The following is a 24,569-nucleotide window of genomic DNA, read 5'->3' as shown; positions in this document are numbered from 1 at the left end:
TAAGTAGTATTTTGTAGTATTCAGGCGGGTTAGGGTTAATGGAAGGAAAGAAAATATTCATGTTTTTTCTATTCTTTCCAGTTCCACCCCAGTATTACTTTTAATAACTAGAGCGATTTCCTAGATCGCTTTTATTCAGTTATTGGTTGGGCAAAGGAGGTACATATACATGTATAGGCCTACATGTCATGGCTACATGACATGTAACCGGGTACATAATTATACTGTTGTATAATGTTAAGAACAGCGTCGACATGTTAGCGTACATTGCTAACCTGAGTTTTCATATTCATGAATATTTTGTGGTGAAAAATGATTACCGTACAGTTTAAAAAAATAAGTTGCAGTATATGTGTAATTTTAATCCATTAGCTTTGCCATACATAAAGATTTTCATGGGCACTTTCTTGTTTACTTTTGGCTTTAAATTCACACTAAACGAAACCATCTCATGGTCGCTGATTCCTGCTGACATGTGACATCCGCTGATGAAACTGGGATGGGAGGTTAGCAGCACAAGATCAAGTTAGTCCTGCCAGCAAGACTTCAGTCTTTATCATTATAAACATAATGACATCTACGGACCTAGCTAGGTATGACGAGTTACAGTTACTGGAACTAAAGATCAAGTATGTTCCGTGTAGCCCCTGATATTTGTGTGGGTTCTGAATCTAACACCATCTCATGATCTGATCAAAAAAGTGGTCGTTGCAAATGTCAAGCAGTTTAGCGCATTTCGTAGGTTCAATAGCATATTCTGTCGGTCCAACATCCGGGCTATCTCTAGTCTCGGGCCCAAACTGCATGTGGCTCACGGTTTGTTATGAACAACAGAAACCGGCTGTGAAGGAGGCTCAAGTAATATTCAGATTTCCTTTGACAGCATAACCATCGCGTATACGCGCGCGACGTCAAGCGCGTGCATTAGACCTTGTGCAAAATAATATGTGCTGGACGGCTAGCAGTACGCTTAATTTGTAAAAGGAAATCTGAATATTACTTAAATACATAGCGATGTTGTTGGAGTGACATTCAATTTCGGAAAAAACGACACTCGACCATGGAATTTAATTTTAAGTTTGTCAGTATATAAACGGTAAATCAAGTAAGTTTCTTCCACTCTGAAGACTTAGAAACGGGTGTTTGATTCCACTGACTATTTGCGATTGAAATTTACATAACACTAATGACAGAAATCATCAACAAAAATCGAATCAGGGACTTGTTTTCACTCGACCGTGAGTCGCATCATCAACCGGAAGTGACGTGGCACGGACCGACAGAATTGCTTTTACAGGTCGGTTATCCCAGTTTATATATTATCAGCCAGGTTGAAATCGCCTCGCCGCACTGCGTTCTTCAACTTACAACTAATTTGCTTCTGAGTTCTGTGACTGTCAAGCAAGTTCAAGTTGATATTAATTCCTCGAAGAGTACTGGCAGCAGATTTGGGGGGCAGATTGTGAACTATTCAAATTATCATGTAACGATATAAATATCACACATTAACAACAACGTTTTGTGTCCTTGTGCTGTATATATTATGTAAACGAATTACCATGTAAACACACACAACTTGAATTGAAAGTAAGCTTACCTGAAAACTGCCCAGGTTTGAGTCCTGTTGCGATGTCTAATCCGCACACAGCAAAGTAGTCGACCAAACGACCAGCCTGCTGTCCGGTTGATCCCATGTTACCAAAATAATTCCCTTCAATGTTTACAAGTTCATCTGGCGTTTCTTCTGTTTATTTCTGTCCAACAAAAATCATTGCAAAAATCCTTTCATTTTCTGCCCAAGTCAATCGCACTGTTTTTGTCCCGATCCCTTTTCTGTCGTCATATTTTCAATGGCAATCAAGAGTGTTGCTATAAGAAAGTCATTAAATTTCCTAAAATTACAATTATTATTTATCATCTTTACTATTTCTTTTAGGGTGGCTACATTACGGTAGGAATAAATATTTATTTCATCTTTTACGTATTTTTCATGACAAAATCTGTTGGATAAATGTGAAATAAAACTTATAATCTGATTTCTTTTATTCACGTGATTTTCTCAAGAATAGAAACAAGTTAATCAAGGGACTCTTTGACTTCCGGGTGACAAGGCATAACAATTATACTGATGAACAAATAAAATGTAATAGGCCCTACTATAAATACTATAGTCCTAGCGAGGAATACTGATGAGCAGTACTGATGGCTGTAATTTTCTTAAAAAGTCATATTTTTTCCACAAAAATCACAGGTCATTTATGAAAGGGCTTGACGGGCTTGCTGTGATTATTTTTAAAATAGTATTTTAGGGAGTGTTCATTAATACTTTGGTAGGGGGCTGGTCTAACTCCAATTTTTCGCTCGAAAACTTTTTTGACCCCCCTCGATGGACCGCTAAACTTTTTGACCCCCTCTTTTGACAGACGAAACTTTTTGACCCCCCCAATTATCATATAACAAACTTATACTTAATAGTGTTGTTGTTTCCAGTGGTGTGGTATCTGGGTCACATGTCATTGAGGGAGGTAAATGTTTTAAACATTCCCGGTGGGGCAATTGCGCATGAAATACAAGCACACAAGGAAATTTTCATGTTATACTTAATTTAGATTTGTCCCAAAAAGGGTGTTTATCTGATTTTACAGGTATTAATAAAATAGAGGATTTATTTTGAGGTTCATAGGCACATCAGCAAAAATTTGGCCATATTGAAGCTTGAATGGTCAAATATTGTTAAAATTGGAACTAATTTATGCAAAAAGCTAAAATGGTCAGATATGAGATTACTTGTGGTCACACAAATGTACACAGGTACAAGCCTCGAAATAACCAGGCACCCAGGAGCCATTTACCCAATGGTCATAACATTTTGGCTCCTGGTCCACACCAAAATCATGTGAACCAGGCTCTACATTTAAAAACAAAGAGAGCCTGGTAGTTAAAGCGGGTTTTGTATTTAATGTGTACAAACAGTACAATTAACATTTAAATGACTCTTAGCTCTTTAAAAATGACTCCTGGTTCGCTAGGTAATCACAGGACCAGGAGCCGCTTTTTCCAAATATGTGGCTCCTGGTCCAGATCTGCTTATTTCGAGGCTTGCACAGGTATCAGTTTTGGCCCCAAAGACTGTGTACCTGGGCGTGCCCACTCTGCCCTATGGTAAAATCTACCCATGGGTCTATGTGTACAAATTAATTTTGCAATAAGAAATAGTAAACAGATGTGTGCAGTTTACGTGCAAAGAAATCCAATGTATTTGCAATATTTTCTTGATTTAGTTGTATTTTGATTAGATTGGTACCGGTACATAATCAGGTTTGTAGCCTACTTTGAAGAGATATAAAATTCTATGATAAAAAGTGCCAGTATTTGTTAGACCAACCCAGATGTTGCATGTTGCTGATCATCTTCAATGTTATATTAATTAATAGATATGTGTACACTAAGTGCCATAATTTTTTCCAAAAAAGCACTGAAAAGCAAAACTTGCCCATGTAAAAAGTGATATGGACGGTCTCAATGCGCGCAGCGCGCAAAAATTTTGGGTTTTAAAGCGGAAAACTTTTTTGGCCCCCCCTTTCCTACCACCTAAAACTTTTTGGTCCCCCTCTTTATGGTCCAAAACTTTTTGGCCCCCTCCTTTTACCAGCCCCCCCACCAAAGTATTTCTGAACACTCCTTAATAGCCAAAAGTCTGATGGTTTTTTTGGCACAATAGGCTACGGTACGGTACCGTAGCTCACTTCACAATGAGGTATTTTAGACTTTGAAAGACACTGCTGAACACCCTCTAAATTATTCCCTGGGTATATATGACTTGGTCTGATTGCGTCATCAAGTCCCGTGGAATCCGTGCACGCAGAGCGGTTTTAATAGTGAGCTTTAGTGAGTCCTAGTTCTGTTAGGGTTAAAAAGTTAGTCTATTCGACTATATTCCTATAAGCTATATAGGAATTCAGAGAGCACTTTCCTTGGCGGCACCAGGAATTTTTCGGGGGAGGACATGGGGCCGCGCAGAGGGGGGGGCAAAGTGAACGAAATCAACCATTTTTTTCTCAAAATTCCCACAAAAGTGTGGAAATTATTGTAATTTTGGATTTTACTGGGGGGCATGAGAGTACTATTTTTGTACCACGTGATGCCACTGAAACAATGGCTCATTTTAGGGATTAATCACATGAAGTCCTGGAATTTGAATGTTTATGGAGGGTAGTTCAGAATCTTGTTGGGACTTGGGAGGAAGAAAACTGTATTTTTCACGTATGAAAACTTTTTAAGTTGACTCTCCCCCTCTTTCCAAAATCCCATTTTCTACCCCCCCCCCATCTCCTCCCTCCAAAAAAGTAAATTTTTACATCAAAGGCAAGGCACATAAAGAATTTTAATGTTAATGTTATAACTAATAGGCCTAATTATACCCACAGGAATTGAAGCTTAATCACTAGGCCACTGTGTATTAATGGATTGGGGGGGGCTGGGGATGCCCTCAAATCCCTTTTGGTAAAAAAGGCCACAATCAGCCCCCGCCCCCCCCATTTCTACAAGAAATCTACGCCACTGTTAATTTCCTGAAGAGTCGAATTATTGGTTTGTTTGGATTGGTCAGGGGATGGCTACTGCTTGGAGGATGGTTCACTCAAAATATGCTGCCACCAATTTGTGATTAAGAGCAATAAATATTGAGGGCGCAGTGACTACTAGATTTGCAACCCACCCTGTTGCAATCGTAAATCCAGGTAAATCCGCCTGCCGTATAACTGACAATCTTAAACAGACAAACCTTCATACCTTTCTGGTCACCACTTATTTAAAAATTATTGCACTGCCCTGTTTTGCCAAATTAAACAACTCAATCCTGTAATCTTTTTATTTGGCAACTGGCAATAAAATTCAAAGAGAATAGGGCCAAAAACATGCACAGGCTAGGCTTGGAACCGGAGGGGCTGGAGGGCTCAGCCCCTTGATAATTTTGGTGCGGGGGTTGTGATACCTTTATGCCCCCAAATCATCCTAGGTAAAGTAAAAAAAATATGATAAAAGAGAGGGGAAATTTCTGACTCCGAGGAGGGAAACCGGCATCTCGGGCACCCCCAGGGTGGCCCACCTATTTAAAAAAAATTCAGCCCCCCCCATGCTGAAAATCCTCCTTGGCCAATGTTTTAGGGCTTAGGCCTATTTGGGGTAATATTAAAAGGGCATTTCGTGCCATCCACAGCATCATCCCCCCACTTTTCTAAAAAAAAAAGTTGAGATTTTTGATATCACTGGAACCTCTGGCTACATGTTTAATTATATTGTTTATGTACAAAAAAATTCTTGCAGATTAATTCGTTTAGCAAAGATTTCGTGAAATTTGAATTAAGTTCTGGAATACCAGAACGAATGTCATAAAAAATGTCATAAAAAGAGCCTAGCTAACTGATCACGAAATACTCCTTTAATATGCTTGAACAAGTTATCCAGGAGGGAGGGTTTTTACTTTGGTTTTACTGAGGAAAATCCCCCAGGTGTGGATGTTATCTGTTTTTCGATGTGGCCAATCTGGCCATGCTTTTGCTTTGTTTTGGTTATTGTGCCTATTTTAATAATTATTGTCATCATTGTTGAAGGGGCACGGAGTGTTCATAAATATGGGACTGGCAATGTAGGCCTAGGCCTATATGGTAGGCCTAATACATTTTTGCATTTCTGAGGGGCTAAAAAATGTTGGGTGTATGAACGTATGGGAGGGGTGGTCAAAAAGTATTTTGGCACGTACCCCGTAGAAGGCGGTAAAAACTTTAAACATTAAACAAAATAATAGCCTGAAATCAAAGGTAGGCCTATATCCCAACAGATGAACTGGCCTAATGCTGATCGACGGAGGAGAATGGTTTCTCTGAAATATTCTGTTCAAAAAGTGAGTGTTGTTGACCAGTTTTACCCCCGGGGTGGGCACTCAACTTTAGAAGTGACGGTATGTGCCTGTCAATAGGCCCCCTCTTTGAAAGTCGACTATACCCGATGACCCCCTTTTTTAAAAGTCATACCCGATGACTTCCTTTTTTTAGGTATGGCTACCCAATGACCCCCTTTTTTTGGTTGCGCGGTTACCCAATGACACCCTTTTTTCTAGAATTGCATCATCAAAATGCCACAAAATAATGAGGAAATTGTCAAATTCTCTTATTTTAGCAAATTTGTATTGAAAATTTGGAACAAGAAAATGGATTTTTGCTCCATTTTTTTCAAAATTTTCTACCCAATGACCCCTTTTTTGAAATGTCATACCTAATGACCCCCTTTTTTCATAAGGCCAATTACAATTGATTCTTAGTTTCCTGTTTCCCGCCCGCGTCCAAAGTAGAGAATTGCAAAATATTTAATTATTTTATTTATATTTTGGATTTTCTCTTTAAAAATAACTTTTAATGACTACCATTTGCTACTTTCTGACTTTGATCATATCATCTATAATGATGAATAAACATAGAACCTAATTGTACCATTACTTATGTATAAAATCAAACATAGTAGTAAAATAATTAAATGCATGCTCCTTGTCAAAATGGCTTGATGTAGGTTGCGACCACTTATTTTAAAATAAAGAAAATAAAAGATAATTAATAATTAATAATTAAAAGTCGCCTCATCCCTGGTTTTCAACCATGAAACAGGAAACTAAGAATTAATTGTGAAGGGCCTAATGTTACACCCAATGACCCCTTTTTCATTTTGTTTGTACCCAATGACCCCCCTTTTTTAAAACAATATTTTGTACCTGATAGGCCCCTACTTCGCAACGCCGGTAGGAGCTGGTAGGCACATACCCGTCACTTCTAATGTTGAGTGCCCACGGGGTTTTACCTTTGTTGTCTATTCCCAACAGTCAACAACAACACGTATAAATCTCTTCATTCGCAATAGCCTAAAAGTTTAAGCCATCCGTTTTATGCTACAAAATAAACTGTACAAGAAATGTCTTTAAAAAAGACAATGCCTCCAAGATACCAGTGGGCACCTTTTGTTATTAGTTAAGGGCTGGGGTATGAACGTTTGGACAGTATTTATTTTGGGACATTAGAGCACATCAGACATATCGAATTGCATTCTGAATACGAAGAATGTCATTCTGATATCAAATAATTTCGATTTTTTGAAATTCGCAATTTAATACACATTTTATGGCAAATCATTAAAAATTGATATTTTTGATATTTGACAGTACTTGAAGTAAACTTTATAAATCTGATGATTTATACTTAAAGTGTATGTAGGTGGGATGAAAAGCCGACGATCAATTGAAAATTTTGACCTTTCGTATTGAAGATATGGATTTTTTCCCAAAACACCAAAAAAAAAAATCAGGTCTTTTTGGGAAAAAATCCATATCTTCAATATGAAAGGTCAAAATTTTCAATTGACCGTCGGCTTTTCCTCCCTGCTACATACACTTTACGAATATATCATTAGATTTATATAATTTACTTCGAGGACTGTTATATATCAAAAATTTGAAAAATATCAAATTTTATAATTTGTCATAAAATTTGTATTATATTGTGATTTTCAAAAATGAAAATTATTTGATATCAGAAAGACATGCTTCGTATTCAGAATGCAATTCGATAGGTCTGAGGTGCTCTCATGTCCCACAAAAAATACTGTCGAAACGCAATAAATGCTCATTTTAGATCCCTTAAGGAGACACTTATAATGATAGCTTTAAGGTAACGCTATTGGATTGAAATGTAAGCCCATTCTCTCCTGATTACAAGACTGAAAATTTTATTTTAATCGGATATTCGGTTACTAAAAAATGGCGCGAAACCAAGAAGTTGGCAACAACTTTCTTTTATTTTTGTTATGCAATGTTGTCAGGTAGGCCTTATTTTCTAATTATATATGCAAGAATTATACAAAGTGAAATGTTCAGATCGGCTACAAAATAAGATAAAACCCATGGATGCCTTTTTTAGCAAATTTCCATTTGCATAATTATTAATTAGGGCCCTAATCAACTTTTCTAATAAGTGGCCCTAATTAATTATGCAAATTGAAATTTGCCAAAACGCAACCGTAATTTTGTAGTACAGTGTGTGTTCTACCCATGTACCATGCCTCAGTGATATAGCTCTTTTAATTGTATGTGGTTATCTGAAATCTTTACTTTGCATAATTCGTGCATGTAATTAGAAAATCATCTGGCAAATATAGAAAATAAAAAGACAGTTGTTGCCAATTTTTTGTTTTGGTTTCGCACCATTTTGACAGGCCATATCTCAAGAACCGAATGTAATCTACAGGGCATAAGCTTTAACATACTATAGTATTATTTAAATAGAAAGAAAATCTAAATTTGTGCATTAGCCAATAGGGCCACGGTCACCTAAAGCCATCTTGCAATCTTGGAAATAATTCTGATGTATGAAATAAGACCTTCAAACTTTCAGATATGAAGAGTTCCAGATGCAGGCAGCCGTTTCTGTTTTTTAAATATATGCCTAGGCCTAAGTTGTATCAAGAGTCATTTCTTGTGGATTTTTGACTGAAAATTATGATTGTAACGTTTCAGAGTAACAAATTTTCGTATCAGATTCTTTTATGCTTGTTTATTATATTTTGTATTCAGGACTAAAATTGTTAATATTATTATATTTAGGGGGGTCTTTTCATAGGCCATTACTTTTTTGTATGTGTAATTGAATAAAAAATCAAAAACATTATTGTTTTGTTTTCTTTCCTTCATTTGTGCTTTGTTTTGCATCGAAAGGGCCAATATCAACACCTTGTTTGTAAGAGGTATTGTGTGGGAAAGATGATTCTTGCATTTTATTTTTATTTTTATCTTAACAAACAAAAAGCAAATTTCTCAGTCATAGTCTTGAAACGGTCATGGGTATGCATGCAAAAATATTGCAACAGTACTCAGTAGAATGTAAAAAACAGGCTGACATGACCAACCACGCATGGGAATTGGGGAAGCAAATACTTTAAAACGAATTATTCCGAATTATATCAACGCAATAAAATTGCAATACTTTAGTACATGTATTTGAACAGCAATGAAGCCGGCCATAGGCGCGGCTAGGCGTATCATACCATACATTGCAGTTCAAATGAAACATCATCATGATCATGACATGCCCTTACGTTGAACACGGCACAGCACATAAATCTCGTATGCAGAGAAATCAAATAGCTAGCCGGTCTTTTCAATCCCATCATTTCAACCTATTATAATGATGTAGACACGCATGCACGATGATTGCGGCCTAGTCGAGCCTAGCTGCATGCCAGTCGGCCTGCTGACTCACCGCGTATTAAATGGCACAAAAATACCTCAAATTTTGCACAAAACAATCCATGATGTCAAATTATCACATCCAAAGTGTCGCCATGAACGTCAGCTTCAACTTCTCCAGCCAAAGTTTTTTCCATTGATAATCAGATTTCATGTAATCATGAAATTAAACCTTTTTTGATGTGTATTCCCATTGTCACAGCATAACGGTTTTCCAACTTGTCTTCAACGATAAAGCTGCTAATGAGCGCTGAGGCTACAACCTAATAATTAAAGACCGAATTAAAAAGACTAGTTTGCGTCTGACGTCATGACAAAGGCGCGCCGTGATTGGTTGCTGACCGGCGCAGTATGGCATTTTTGGTCTGGTTGACAGGACGGCATACGCAAGCTAGTCTTTTTAATTCGGTCTTCAATTATACAACATATGAGTTTGAAAAATTCTAATGCATAATTCATGAACTTGATATACCCACACCATTGTCGCCACGTGCTAGGTGTTTCTAGAATCCCTATAGAATAAGATTAATTTTAATGCTAATTTATTGCACATGCTGAGGAACCGTGATTACCTTTTTGAACATTCGGAAATGGCGATAGGCGAATTTATGTATGGCGCAGAGAGGTGGGGATATATATTGGGCTCTCGATATTGGGCGGAAATTAGAGTACTTGTCGGAATATAAATTTGTACAATCGGCCTACATGCCGCGCAATGTGCGGCATTTTAGGTGTCAATTTCAAAGCATACTACCTCCTGCGGAGGCAGAACAAATGTAAAGATCAATAAATTTATGGTTTGTCCTAGTCTCCTACACAGCCAGTTTGCGTCGGTCTGACACTCGTCGATACAGTCTGGCCGCGAGACTAGGTTTGTCATAAACTTTTGCACATGCGCATTGCGTGGATAAAACACACGTAAACAAACTCCAATGTTTACAAACTGCTGAACTGAACTGAATGAACTGATCAATACTATAAGCTACTACTACACTACAGCTAGCTGCTGTGCTGCACCAATCCAGCTCCAGGCAGATGAGACAGGTAAATTGTAAGAATTGCAATAAGGCGCGGGATTGTATTTATTGTAGCCTAGGCCTACATGTATTATCCAAATTATTTTGACAAATTAAATTAGCTTCAGCTGTTTATAGGCCTAAGCTATATCTTAAAAATTTAAGATATTCTTTTTTATTTGGCTATTATAAAAAAGGATAGGGCCTATATCACAATCATGGATATTCATGATGGTTATTCATGATGGCTAGGCCTATATTGCGATTTCCATGAAACTATTATCGAACGCCCTAGTCGTAATCTATTCAAAATTCTGTCACAGGAGAGTGATTTTGAAATGAAGCTACAATTGATAATTGTTACTAAAAAATGCACAAGGTACTTTTATTTAATTATTAATTATTTAGGACCTTGGCCTACTTTTTTAAATTTTTTATTTCGAAACAAGTTTGTCGCAGCCCAATAGATAGGTACCCCGGTACCTAGTTTGGATATTTATGGCTAATTAGGATAATTTGGAAATTTTAAATAATTTAGATAGGCCTATTTATTAGGAAATTTCTGATTTATTTGGATAGGGCCTACTTAAGTAGGCCTACTTAGATAATTTGGATAGCTTAAAGCCTATTATTATCAAGGCTATATTTTATAGGATCATTTTGATGATAATAATAAATTCAATAATTTGGATTAGGATAATTTGGAAATTTTAGATATTATTAGGCCTAAATTTATAAGATAGGGACCTAATTGAAATTTCTGATAATTTGGATAGGCCTATGGATATTTTTAATTATAGGCCTATTTCATTTTCAGATAATTTGGATATATAAATGGATGATTTAGGATAATTTGGATATTTTAGAAAATTTGGATATTTTAGGTGATTTGGATATTTTTATTTATATATTTTTATTATTGTTATAAAATGGGGGTTTTTTTTATCATAATTTTTCTGCTGTCATGGTGGTTTGTTATGGTCTTGCAGCTGGTTAGAACTGGTTTCAACAAAGTTCCTGGCATCTCATTATTAAAACAAGTTGCAACCGTGAATCTTTTTGTGACCTTTGACAGCCGACAGTTGTTGTGTGTCGACGCTGAACTGCTGCCGTGGGGATTGTGTTAATTATATAATTTCGGGGTCACGGCGCACTGTCGATGGGTTTGTTATTAATTGTCGAGTTGCAGCGCTGCCAAAGATACTACGTTGCAAGGTCATGGTCACGATCATTAATCACAATGTTAATTTTACACTTTGGTTTTGAAGGAAAACTGGCCAACGTTCTCTGCGGGAATCAAGCGGACTGTTTTGTTAGTTAAGCGAGAAAAGGAGGAGAAAATCATCACCACAATCGTGGAGTGATTTCAGTCATGACAGTGCATGAGTGTGTGATAGCAGACCAGCAGTACAGTAAGCTTTAAAATAAGATTATTCTTGAACTAATTAGAGTACTTACGTCACTTCATGACTTCCTGACTTCTTGTATTGAAACACTAATCTGTTTGTGTTTGTTTGTTTGTTTAAATGGTCGCCCCGTGTGGACGGAGGCACGGAATGAAAAATGATGAAAGTTGATATGTGAAAGTGATGTAAAATCATGAAATTGTTATAATGAACTAGAAAAAAATCACAAAGGATTCCTGTGGGAGTTATGGCTTTCTGGAGCCAGAAAGCTTTGAGTCACAGTGTAGGATTCCTGTGTGAGTTAGGGATCTGGATCTAGACGTTATCCTCCGATTCTGAATAAACGGGTACCCGCATCACATCAGAGTTGGTACAAATTACGGCTGCATGGCTCTCTGCCGTGGCATAACTAGGGGCAGTGGTGCCCGGGGGCGGGGCCAAGGATGCATGGCGTCACATTCTTGAATTAAACAATTGCGTCCATAGCGCTTAAAAAAATTTACACAAATAACACTGCTGAATGACTGATTAATATGGGTAAATGTATGAATTTCGATAAAATTGCATAGGTCAGTTTCAAAATTAATGAATATTTGTACCAAAATGTGCTTACAAATTTGGACTTGGACTGGTGCATAATCCATGCTGAATTGGTTAATTCGGTGCCCCCCCCCCCCTACATGTAAAGGTTCTACCCAGGGCAGGGCACATGCCCCTTGCTACGTCACTGTCTGGTTCTCAACCTCAGAATGTTGAATGATATTTACAAAATGTATATTGTGTACACTGTACAGTATTGTGTGCAGTCTCGGTAAAATTAATAAATCACCTAGCCAGTGTGTTCCACTGGCCCAAACGTAGCCTGTCATCGCCGCTCAGCTTCTGTACGCTGGGGGGGTGACCCTGTGATTGGCAACGGAAAAATCAATGTTTTATGGCTTTTGCCAAATTATGAATAAAATTTATGGCTTGGATGTTTTAGATAATTTGGATATTATGGATATTTTTATGCATATTTTACATTAGGCACCGGAGTTTCGCGCGATTTAAAACGGCAAAATGCGCGGCCAGTTTTTTTTAAAGCGCGAAAATTCAAGTCAAAAGCGCGAAAATGCGTTTTCCACCACTTTTTGTATCCATTGATGAAGTCACACGCAATTAGAAGTAAATCAAGTATGCCGAATTCTGCACCTATTTCACACGTGCTAGTCAGATGTTTTTCTCTCCATGAAGTTGATACATTATGTGAACAATGCAAATTTTATGTGAAAAGCTACTACTGTACTGTACAATAAACATTTTAAGAGAGTTTATCCGATACACTCAGATGGTAGGTGGAAGATGGGGGTCAGCAAATTTTTTTAAATATTTTTTAAGAAGACGAAGGATGAAAGATTTAGTGTACAAAAATTTACTTTCATTAATGGTCGTCTTAGGCGCCAAAATATTGCTCAAAAATGGTATAAAACGGTATTTTACAAGTCAGGGAAATGTGTGTTAGGGGCATATTTTAGGGGGTCCCATAATTCCTAGGAGGGGGTATACCAGATTTTTTAAACCTGATTACTGTGAACACTTATCCAAACTTCCTAAATTGCCAAAATATGGTTGAAATTTGCTGACCCCCATCTTCCGCCTTTTTCCCATTTCATCGGTATTTCTCAGAAAATCTCTCTTAATGCATCACTGTACTTTTTTGGCGTCCAAATGTTGTTTTTGTCATGAACTGATTCGTATATCTCGCGTGCGCTCTGTGACTTATATCCTACCCTTCTTTGCTCAATCAATTATGCATATGATTAATGACGTCACTCATACATACGATCGATGTAAAGAATTAACTACCACACATGGTAACACGTCATGGAAAAAATCGGACATTTGCATATCACGGAAGGGCTTCCGGGGAGGATATTGTGCTGGTCTGGACTCATGTAAACAGGCGCTGGGCCTGCATCAAATGGAATATTGGTGAATTTACATTGAAAAGTAGTGTGTTTGGCAAAATTCTCAAAATTCACGATGGTCCACCAAAATTGCGATGGACCCCCAAAATTGTGATTTTTTTGCGCTTTTTGCGCGATCGCGCGAAACTCCGGTGCCTATTTTACATAATTTGGATGGCTATTATTGTGGCTCATTTGTAAGATAATTATCATAATTTAATAACTGCATTCATGAATGGATATTGTATAATGGATATAGCCAAGCACAGCAGAAAAAAAAAAGCGCAGTGATTTATAGTGCGCTACACACAGGCACAATGCCTAGACGTGGATCCACAAGCCTCAGCACACTTTACAGGTTGTCGCTGACCTCTACGGCCCACATCATTCCATAAACCATTAAACTCAGGGACTTTGCCGAGCTTCAAGAGAGCGCACACCCTAGACAATCCACAAATTTATATAGGTTACAACGAGACAAATTAGCAGTAAGTTCCTTATCCAGGGGAATTTCAAGCTAACTCAATTTTTCACGAGAGCGTAAACTTTTTTGTACATAGGTACCGTCAGGGTTCGAACCCGCAACTTCTCGCACCAAAATATACCACTTTTTATGCCGTTTTTGTTAGTATTAAAGACCCAACAGTGATCCCAGCGCAAGTGTAAAAAAATTAAAATTGTTTATAAATAGGGTGGTCACATGAAAATTTCAAACCCACCCCTGGAATTACTTTTTCTGTCAGGATTGTTCCTTCTGCAAAATGATTTAAAAAACCTTTTGAATCAACTCAATCGGACAATCTGTTGCGAAGATACAGCCTTTTAAAGATTCACAAAATTGGCCATTTTTAGGAAAATCCTGATTTTGTCATAAATTTGCATATATTCATGAAGCGATAATTGTGGGAATAAAGCCAAAGAAGGCATGAGATGTATTGTTTTTGTTTATTTAATGTTCAAATGCTAATATTAAAAATCCAGGATCATAATTGCTATTGCTTCTTTGCAACATTTTTAAAATGGCTGAAATCACAAAAATAACTCTTTTGCCAGGACTTTTAAAGGTGAACCTCATTGAAAATAAAGTTATATATCAATGGAAAGCTTATGATGTCAGGATACTAAAAACAATTTTTTCCGATTTTTTTGATGGCCAATAAAGCTGAAAAATTAAAAATACGAATCAATTTTTGGTCTTTTTTAAGGCGCCCAAAAAGCACCCAAATCAATCGTCTATGACCTTGGGAATGCTCGTGGCGTAAGCTCAGGGTTCGTGAGTCACGTGATCCTGCTAGGAAACATGTAAACAAGGCTTGCTTCCTGTACTTTGCAAGCTGCCCGGCAAGTCTGATTTTCACAATAAAGCTTGAAATTAGAGGAATCTTCAAGTTGCTGGTTCCTTCTATATTAGAAATAATAGAATTATTGTCAACACGTAAATTTTCCGTAAATTTTGACAAAATCAGTCATAACTAGCTGGGTATAATTGGGTAATTGAGTTTGAATTTCGGCTGGGGTCAATTCCATGCGCAAATGCTTGCTGCTCATGCTGCCGTTCATGTCATGGACCGGGGTCATGGACTGAATATACATGATCGAATAACAAATTAAATACTTTCATGAATGTATCTGTGTTGGTGTAAATCATGATTTTGGTTTAAACTTTTGATCAAACACAAGGAATTAATTCCTACCTCGGTATTTTCAGATGGTACTCCATGAAAGATGGAGTACCATCTGAAAATACCGAGGTAGGAATTAATTCCTTGTGTTTGGATCAAAAGTTTAAATCAAAATCAAAATTAAATACTTGTTTGTGACATTTCCTATTCTTGATTCATTTTAAAATATCTGATAAAACAAAATATCGTCTTGCAGTAATCAAAAATTAATAAAAAAAGCCACGATTTCATCAAATCCAGCCCATATAAACTTGGTTTTCATATTTAGCGCATTATGGTAATACATTCTTTCCACACAATCACGATTGAAAGAAACAGATATTTTATTATAAAATAAATACAATTTGGGCTTGATAGACCATTATTTGATGGAATTCTGAAATCTGAATAAAATTAAAATATTGTCACTTGTGTCACGATTCTTTAATGATAGTACAATCAGTATACGGTACTGAAAAGTGAATCATTCATGTTTTATGGATTACCGCACATGATGCGTAAATTGCTGCTGAAGAAGGGACCCGACAGGTGGTTCCAGGGTTTATGCACAAACACAGCGACTCGCTTCGTCCTGCTTATGCGTGTGTTTCAGCAGATTTGATCAATCGTTATCTTATATTTGGAACATTTACAGGAATAAATTTTGCTGATGAAGTAGCAATAAGTAGGATATATCAGAATGTGAATATAAAATCGGTCATTTTGTCTGCAAGTACACAGTACAGTCGCGGATACTGAACACTCGGCGCCGGACTCGGCGACTGAGTATCGGTCAGTCAGGCACTGAGTTCATCCCGTATGTGTCTCACGAGTTCGCCTATCATACATGACCGGTTGTAAAGCTAAGAAATAATTAAAAAAATCCTACATGTACCTTATTCTATTCCTTCATTTTCTCATTGTGATAAGTTCATCTCAACTTGGTGTGACGATCTGAACTGGTAGCACTAGCAGTTATTTATTGCAATCTGTTTTCATTCCAGTTCTTCGGCGAATCTTTGCTCTTCGTAACTGTAATATTCCCTATGCATATCAGTGATATCGTGGATGGCTTGGCCTATCCCAAATCACCCCAGCCCGCAGCACATTTCCCATTTTTAAATCCACACACTTTATTCAGGAACTTCATTCTTGATTTGATCATGATGTTTCCTTCATGTAATTCTTATTTTATTGAAGATATTTTTCATGTAAAGTAAGTTGACAATGACTGAATTCGTGCATTGGCCCGATGCATGCCACAGTAATGCATGGATATTGTGTTTACAATCAAACCCGGAAGTAACTGTGTGTCCCCGGGATGACGTCATCAACGAAAGCGCCTAATTTGAACGATTTCATTTTGTAATTTAGGGGGATACCAATATCCAATATTTGCATGGAGATTATGTCTAGCCTGGTACGTTAGGCAAATAAAAAATATTCTTTTTTGCTTCCTGACATCATAAGCTTTCCATTGATATATAACTTTATTTTCAATGAGGTTCACCTTTAAGGTAAATATGTGTGATTTTCACCATTGAGGGCGCTATTATGTGCCAATTAAAGGCCTGTATTTCCTAAACTACACAACCAAATTGTCTGATTTTTGCACAGGATTTTGCTCTGAGGGTCTAGATTGTAAAACTGAATATAGCATAATTGTACATCTTTGGGAAAATAGTTTTATTTGATGACAAAAATTTATTTTGTGCGTAACTTTTTTATGCGTGACCGTACAAAAATGCTATATTCACCTTCATTACGAACAGAAAATTTTCTATCAAATTAGGTAGTCTGGTTTGCACAGAAGTAACTAGGAGACAAATTATATGGAATTCAAAATGCCCAAAAGTTTTCCAACTGCTGCAGAATCTGTTACAATTTCCACCATACATTTGTGTATGTAGGCAGGGGTACACACAATAGCTAGCATTGGAAAAGGTTTTTTAAATCATTTTGCAGAAGGAACAATCCTGACAGAAAAAGTAATTCCAGGGGTGGGTTTGAAATTTTCATGTGACCACCCTAATGTTAGCACATCTATGACAATGACAAAGGTACTAAAATCTGAATTTTGATGATTTTTACGATCGTCCGGATCGGCAAATCACTGAATGGGCCTTTAAAGTCCTAATTGTGTTTTGTATGCTGTGAATTCATGAGGGCCCATTGTTTGATTGTGCCATATCTATCATGCCAGCGTTGCATGCCTTGCGCGATATGGCGATAGAGCTTTGCATGTCATTGCGTTTACGAGAAAGACCGTAAAAATATGCGGTACGTGCGTAGCAGTTTTGTCTGTCTCATTTTCATGGAACGATCACCTAAGTGAGACACAGAATGTCAGGGTTGTTTTGGGTGATGTGAACAAGCAAAATCAGTTGGAACTCGGAAACATGAAATTTTCAGTTTCTTATATAGGCACTATAGCCAAAATATTAAATTCTCGATCATGAGAGGCTCTACGCACAGTTATTTGCGTTAAGCGTACTACGCAAAGACCGGCGCTTACGGTGCAAACACAGCTTTTGAGAATTGACCAATCACACAGTCGTTACTAGGCAAGGTCAAGGTTCGGTCATGCATGTCGCGCGATCATGTTATTCTATGAAAAGTACGCTGACGCAGAAGGTACATGGACTCATGATCGAGAATTTGTTGGCTATAGGCAGGGCTTGAAAAAATGCTAATTTCTCGGGAAGCAAGCTAAATTTCCCACAATTTATACCATGTTTTTATACAGTATACAAAAATGACACAATTTCCTTCCAAATACTGGAATTTCCCTCCAAACACCAACATTTTAAGGACAGTAAAAAGCATTAACTTTTTAAAGGACAGTTATACCATGTTTACAAAGCTGGATTTTGCTGAAAACCCCATTGAAATTGGACAACCAGTTTCAAAGATATGAGCAATTAAAGAGTTTCCAAAACAACAGGAAATAGGAAATATTTTCTTTGTTTGTCAATTGGCTGTCTCTCAAAATCAATATTTCCAAGTCCTGACTGATTTTGCTTGATCGCATCACATGTGATAGATCATGAAGAGGTAAACATTTATAGTGTTTGGTTTGCAAACCACAAACTAATGTTTACCTCTTCATCTATCACATATTATAAATGCATGCATTTATATTATGCGAGAGGTAAAACATTAGTTTGTGGTTTGCATATATATATATGTGATAGATGAAGAGGTAACATTAGAAATTATGGTTTGCATATTAAGGATATAAACAAATTTTTTTGTATTTTTTTTCCATTTTCCCCCCAAATTAAATGTGAATGATCCTAATGATCCTAGCACTTCTCAGAATAGGTCCAGTGCAGTGTCCGAATTAAGAAAAATAAAAGAGGTTGTCCCACGGACAACCAGATTGTAATTTCTGGTTGTCCACCAAAGTTTTTGGTTGTCCGTAAGCTGCCACAATCTGAAACAACTACATGTGACCAATAAAGTGGAGTGAGTGTAGTCAATTTATGAACAATTACTCTTAAGGGGGTACTACACCCATGTGGTAAATTTGTGACTATTTTTGCATTTTTCTCAAAAAATAATTACACACTGGTAACAAAAGTTATGTATATTATTGGGGCAAGGAATCCAATTACTACACTGAAATTTCAGTGACTCAAGACAAGCGGTTCAGTATATATGATAGGAAACGAGGTACATCTTAGCGGTACCTTATTTCTGATCATAAATAACAAACCGCTTGTCTTGGGTCACTGAAATTCCAGTGTAATAATTGGATTCCTTGCCCCTATAATATACATACCTTTTGTTACCACTGTGTTATTAGTTTTTGAGAAAAATGCAAAAATAGACACAAATTTATCGAGGGGTGTAGTACCCCCTTAAATATTTAACAATTCATCAGTTGTGTCAGGTTTGAGCAAATTAACATGCTGAAAAAGTGACTTTTGGCTGTAGATCTTTGGTTGTCCGCCAGACAACTAGAGCATTATTTTTGGTTGTCCGGTGCATGTTTTGGTTGTCCCGGGCGAACGGACAACCAAAATTTCGAACACTGGTCCAGTGGCTCACCAAAGTAGCCGAAAAAAATATTTTAAAAAAAATTGGATCGGATATCGGCCAATATTATAAAATCGATATCAGATTGGTAGAAAAATGCCATCTCGGGTGAGCCCCAGTCACAGGTTTATGATATTTGGTAAGAATAACCACCAAGTGAGACAAAAATGTCAAGGTCATTTTGGGGTCATTCAGGGTGAAATTGCCATAGATTGTCAGATTGTCACAGGTTCATGATATTTGGTGGGAATGACCACCTAAGTGGAACAATGAATGTCAAGGTCATTTTGGGGTCATCCAGAGTCAAATTGCTATAGATTGTCACAAGTTTATAATATTTGGTAAGAATGATTGACTACCCAAGTGAAGTAAGACAAAGAATGTCAAGGTCATTTTGGGGTCATCCAGGGTCAAATCGCCATATGTAGATTGTCACAGGCTCATGATCAGCGCTCAAAATTTTGGTTGTCCGTTGCCCGGGACAACTAAAAAATCGCCGGACAACCAAAAATACTGATTCGGTTGTCCGCCGGACAACCATAAATCTAGCCAAAAGTCACATTTGTAGGCCTACGGACAACCAAAAACTTAGACAGACAACCAGAAATTGTAATCTGGTTGTCCGTGGGACAACCATTTATTTTTCCTAAATTCGAACACTGCTCATGATATTTGGCAGGAATGACCACCTAAGTGAGACAATGAATATCAAGGTCATTTGGGGGTCACCCAGGGTCAAATCAGCATAGATTGTCACAGGTTTGTGATATCTGGTGGGAATGACCACCTTGAGACAAAGAATGTCAAGGTCTTTTTTGGGTCATCTAGGGTCAAATTGCCATAGATTGTCACAGGTTTATGATTCGGTGGAATGACCACCTATAGTAAGACAACAAATGTCAAGGTCATTTTGGGGTCATCCAGGGTCAAATCGCCATAGATTGTCACAGATTTATGATTTTTGGTGGGAATGACTACCTAAGTGAGACAAAGAATTTCAAGGTCATATTAGGATCAGATTATTGCTGGTTCATGAAATTGGTTGGAAACAACCACTGAAGCAAGACAAAAAAATAAGGTCATTTTGGAGTCATTCAGGGTCGTCTAGGGTTAAATCAATAGATTGACATTGCATGATTATGAACTTTGGTATGAGCAAGTGTCATTTTTGGGGTCATCGAAGGTCAAATTGCCATAGATTATCACAGGTTCATGATATTTGTGGGAATGACCACTGGAGTGAGGCAAAGAATGCCAAGGTCATTTTGCGGTCATTCTGGGTCACCAGGGGTCAAATCACTACATGTAGATATATGAAATTTGGTATGAACGACCACCAAACAAGACAAAAAAAATGCCAAGGTCATTTTGGGATCATTCAAGGGCAAATTTTCATCTAGATGGTCACATGTTCACAATATTTGGTGAGAATGAGGGCGCAGCCTACTAAATAATCATCCCATTGAAATACACGGGAAAATACAAGAAAGTAAGTTTGTTTTTCTACCCCATGTAACAACATTTTTAATATTTTGATCAAACCAACGTCTTAAAAATAAAGATTAAACTTTTATTTGAATTTAATTTTTTGGGACAAGTTAAGACAAACTTGAAAGATACGAACTCCTGAACAGCGCCATCCCGAATTTCAGCCGGCACTCTGACTCTCGCCTCCTTACCAGTTCCGGCCATGATATTGTTCCGAGGGCCTATTTACCCATGCACATTTGATTCGGAATATTTTCTGAACAGATTTGTAATGTTGAGCTCCTATTCTATCGTTTTTATCAAAACAACCAAGAGTCACTCAAATTTGGTTCCCTCGGGACCGATATATTTCGCATAGGCGCTATTTTTTACCGGAACTACATGTATGAAGGGTTACACCAAATGCGGAAGGATTTAGTGTAGTGCACTCATGACCACCTACATACGTAAGTGAGATGAAGAGAGTCAAGGTCATTTGAGGTCATCTGGAATCAAATCACCATAGAATGTCACAGGTTCAATTGGTTCGTGATATTTGGTGGGAACAGCCAATCAAGTGATGACGTCACAGAAAACTCTTTTTGCATTTCAGCGATCTGAATACCATGTATCAGTGGAGCATGATGAAAAACATCCACAGTCACATCCACGCCCAAACGGTTATGAACCAGGCCAATTTACACTGACTTCAATGGGGCTAATTAGGTATTCATGCGGCTATATCTCGGGCCCTCATGATCCGATTCCTACCAAATTTGGACTGTGGATGTTTTTCATCATGTTCTACTGAAATATGGTCATGAAAATGCTGAAATGCAAAAAAGAAAATTTTACAAGCAAGTCTTGTGGTTTGAGAACCGCCTTGTCTCAGCATAGCAAATCCTCGGAGCAAATCAGAATAACATTTTGAAACTTGAATTTTGTGGTTTAAAAACTTAAAAAATTTGGATTGATTGACAACTTATCAAAATTGAATTTGAACATAATTGCATAATCTATCCCCCCTGCATAGGGTTATTGGATAGGAATAAGTTGAAACTATTATAAAATATGCTCCAATCAAATAAAAAGAGCAACACAGTTGACTACCATCAATTTATCCACAGCGTAGTAGGTTTTAAATATAAGAGGGTGAAAATCTGTTGAATATTAATGGAAATCAGTGAAAATATTATAGGCCTATATACATGTACATATATATTACCATTTTTGTTCCATTAAACACCCAGGGCGCTTAACAGAATTTTGGGTGGACGCTTATTTTTTGCATTAGGCCAAATAAAAAAATAAACATGTTTCACGTCCCCTCCCGCTTCCTTTTTTGAGGTTTCCTCAAATATATTTTTATTTTTTGAAATTTAGCTTTAACTTTTCAAAAAATATGTCTAGGAAGTTGGGATGCTTTCTATAGCCTTGTTAAAATACAAGAAACATTTTAGGAAGGTTTTGTGATCATTAGAGGGGTGTAACTCCCAGAACAACAAATAAAAAAGGGCCTCTTCCTTTTTCTAGGCATTATTGTATACGCTAAAACAGCTCTAAGTATGGGTATTTTACCGTATATACACCAATTTTGCGATAAAAAATAGAAAATAAAAAGCCCCCTCTTCCTCCTTTTTTTCGAAAACCCGGACGTGAAACATGTTTTATTTTTTACTTGGCCTTATAGGCCAACAAGACATATATTCATCTGTTATCACTGAGTGTGTCATACAAATACAACATTTGTATGTTTCAAATTCAGACCATGATTCTGATTTGCATGGGCAGTTTAAAAACTGAAATCAGTTTGCTTGTTGTAAAATCACTGGGTGAGCGCTTATAGGGGCATGGGTGGTTAATGGAACGAATACGGTACGGTATATATTAAATTATCTGATGCTGGGAAGTGACCAATGTGAAGACTGATCCCTGACAGTGCATATAATGTGCTATAGGATTGGAGTAATGCATATCAGATTACAAAATCATTGAAATTCACTGACATGAGGCAAGAAAGAGTAGATTAATTTTTTTATCAATACCAGTGGGCCATCAGCTGAACTTTGTCCTTTTTGAGGACTCTATCTTCTTGTTAAAAGTCGACCTGATTCACCTGAAAGGTCTGATTGATATAAAGTTGGTTCCTTCTTGTTTATTTCTTTCAGTTGCTGCTACCATGGAGCGTAGACTGAGGTGATACAAAGCAGTAAACACATTTCATTGTGTATAAGAACTTCATATCATATGCCAGTCTTAGGCATAAGAGTAAGTATCACTTTGTACATGTAGGCTTATTGGGTGTTTCTTTACAGGGGAGGTAACAAGAATAACTGGATTCCTAGCAGGCCCATAACCAGGGGGACTGGGTGGATGCCCCCAATCCTAAAATGCCCACAAAGTCCCCTTTTTTGACCAAAAAAGTCATATTTGCGAGCATAGCGAGCAAAAAAATTCTCCTTTGGCCCCCAAGCCCCCCATGGAGAGAAAGGCGCAGGATTGGTTGTTTTAGTAAATTTCCTATACTTATGGTATAGGGAAATTTTACATTTCGCCACATATAAATTGTACAAATAGCACAAATAGCTAGAAGTAAATGCAAAGACAAGGGTTCGAAGGGCTTTAACGTACTGGCCATAAGCAATTTTGAACTTAGATTATTTTTCTCATATCCTAGTTGCTTCCAATGATCGCTATTTGTGCAATTTGTGCAATTGGTGGAAAGGGCTTTAAGGTGCCGACTATATAAGCAATTATGACATTGATCGCCAATTCCCTTCTAGCCGTCAGCAATTTGTGCAATTTATGCAATTTTGAACTTAGATTATTTTTCTCATATCCTAGTTGCTTCCAATGATCGCTATTTGTGCAATTTGTGCAATTGGTGGAAAGGGCTTTAAGGTGCCGACTATATAAGCAATTATGACATTGATCGCCAATTCCCTTCTAGCCGTCAGCAATTTGTGCAATTTATGCAATTTTGAACTTAGATTATTTTTCTCATATCCTAGTTGCTTCCAATGATCGCTATTTGTGCAATTTGTGCAATTGGTGGAAAGGGCTTTAAGGTGCCGACTATATAAGCAATTATGACATTGATCGCCAATTCCCTTCTAGCCGTCAGCAATTTGTGCAATTTATGCAATTTTGAACTTAGATTATTTTTCTCATATCCTAGTTGCTTCCAATGATCGCTATTTGTGCAATTTGTGCAATTGGTGGAAAGGGCTTTAAGGTGCCGACTATATAAGCAATTATGACATTGATCGCCAATTCCCTTCTAGCCGTCAGCAATTTGTGCAATTTATGCAATTTTGAACTTAGATTATTTTTCTCATATCCTAGTTGCTTCCAATGATCGCTATTTGTGCAATTTGTGCAATTGGTGGAAAGGGCTTTAAGGTGCCGACTATATAAGCAATTATGACATTGATCGCCAATTCCCTTCTAGCCGTCAGCAATTTGTGCAATTTATGCAATTTTGAACTTAGATTATTTTTCTCATATCCTAGTTGCTTCCAATGATCGCTATTTGTGCAATTTGTGCAATTGGTGGAAAGGGCTTTAAGGTGCCGACTATATAAGCAATTATGACATTGATCGCCAATTCCGTTCTAGCCGTCCGCATTTTGTGCAGTTTATGCAATTTTGAACTTAGATTATTTTTCTCATATCCTAGTTGCTTCCAATGATCGCTATTTGTGCAATTGGTGGAAAGGGCTTTAAGGTGCCGACTATATAAGCAA

The 24,569-nt window shown here is 37.3% G+C and overlaps 3 protein-coding genes across 4 annotated transcripts in view; 1 reads left to right on the top strand and 2 right to left on the bottom strand.

Annotated features, from left to right (window-relative positions):
- Positions 1–1,833, bottom strand: part of LOC140138235 (DENN domain-containing protein 5B-like) — a 99,683-nt gene extending 97,850 nt beyond the window's left edge. Inside the window, 1 exon segment of the mRNA XM_072160150.1 lies at positions 1,598–1,833. Within this exon segment, the coding sequence (XP_072016251.1) occupies positions 1,598–1,694 (97 nt within the window). The 5' untranslated portion in view covers positions 1,695–1,833.
- Positions 1,834–10,201: 8,368 nt separating this feature from the next.
- The window catches only part of LOC140137574 (sarcosine dehydrogenase, mitochondrial-like), a 56,021-nt gene continuing 41,653 nt past the window's right edge, over positions 10,202–24,569 (top strand). The window contains exons 1-3 of one of the 2 annotated variants that reach the window (XM_072159293.1): positions 10,202–10,330; positions 11,571–11,714; positions 22,992–23,091. The gene's annotated coding sequence lies outside the window, so the exon portion shown is untranslated. Of the gene's footprint in view, positions 10,338–11,570; positions 11,715–22,991; positions 23,092–24,569 lie in introns of both variants that reach the window. The other variant, XM_072159294.1, reaches the window with a different exon arrangement.
- Positions 13,928–24,569, bottom strand: part of LOC140137575 (histamine N-methyltransferase-like) — a 93,456-nt gene continuing 82,814 nt past the window's right edge. Inside the window, exon 4 of the mRNA XM_072159295.1 lies at positions 13,928–14,024. The gene's annotated coding sequence lies outside the window, so the exon portion shown is untranslated. The remainder of the gene's footprint in view (positions 14,025–24,569) is intronic.

This window comes from Amphiura filiformis, chromosome 17, assembly GCF_039555335.1.
Source record: "Amphiura filiformis chromosome 17, Afil_fr2py, whole genome shotgun sequence".
In the NCBI taxonomy this organism is placed as follows: Eukaryota; Metazoa; Echinodermata; class Ophiuroidea; order Amphilepidida; family Amphiuridae; genus Amphiura; species Amphiura filiformis.
This window is presented reverse-complemented; position numbering and strand designations above follow the sequence as displayed.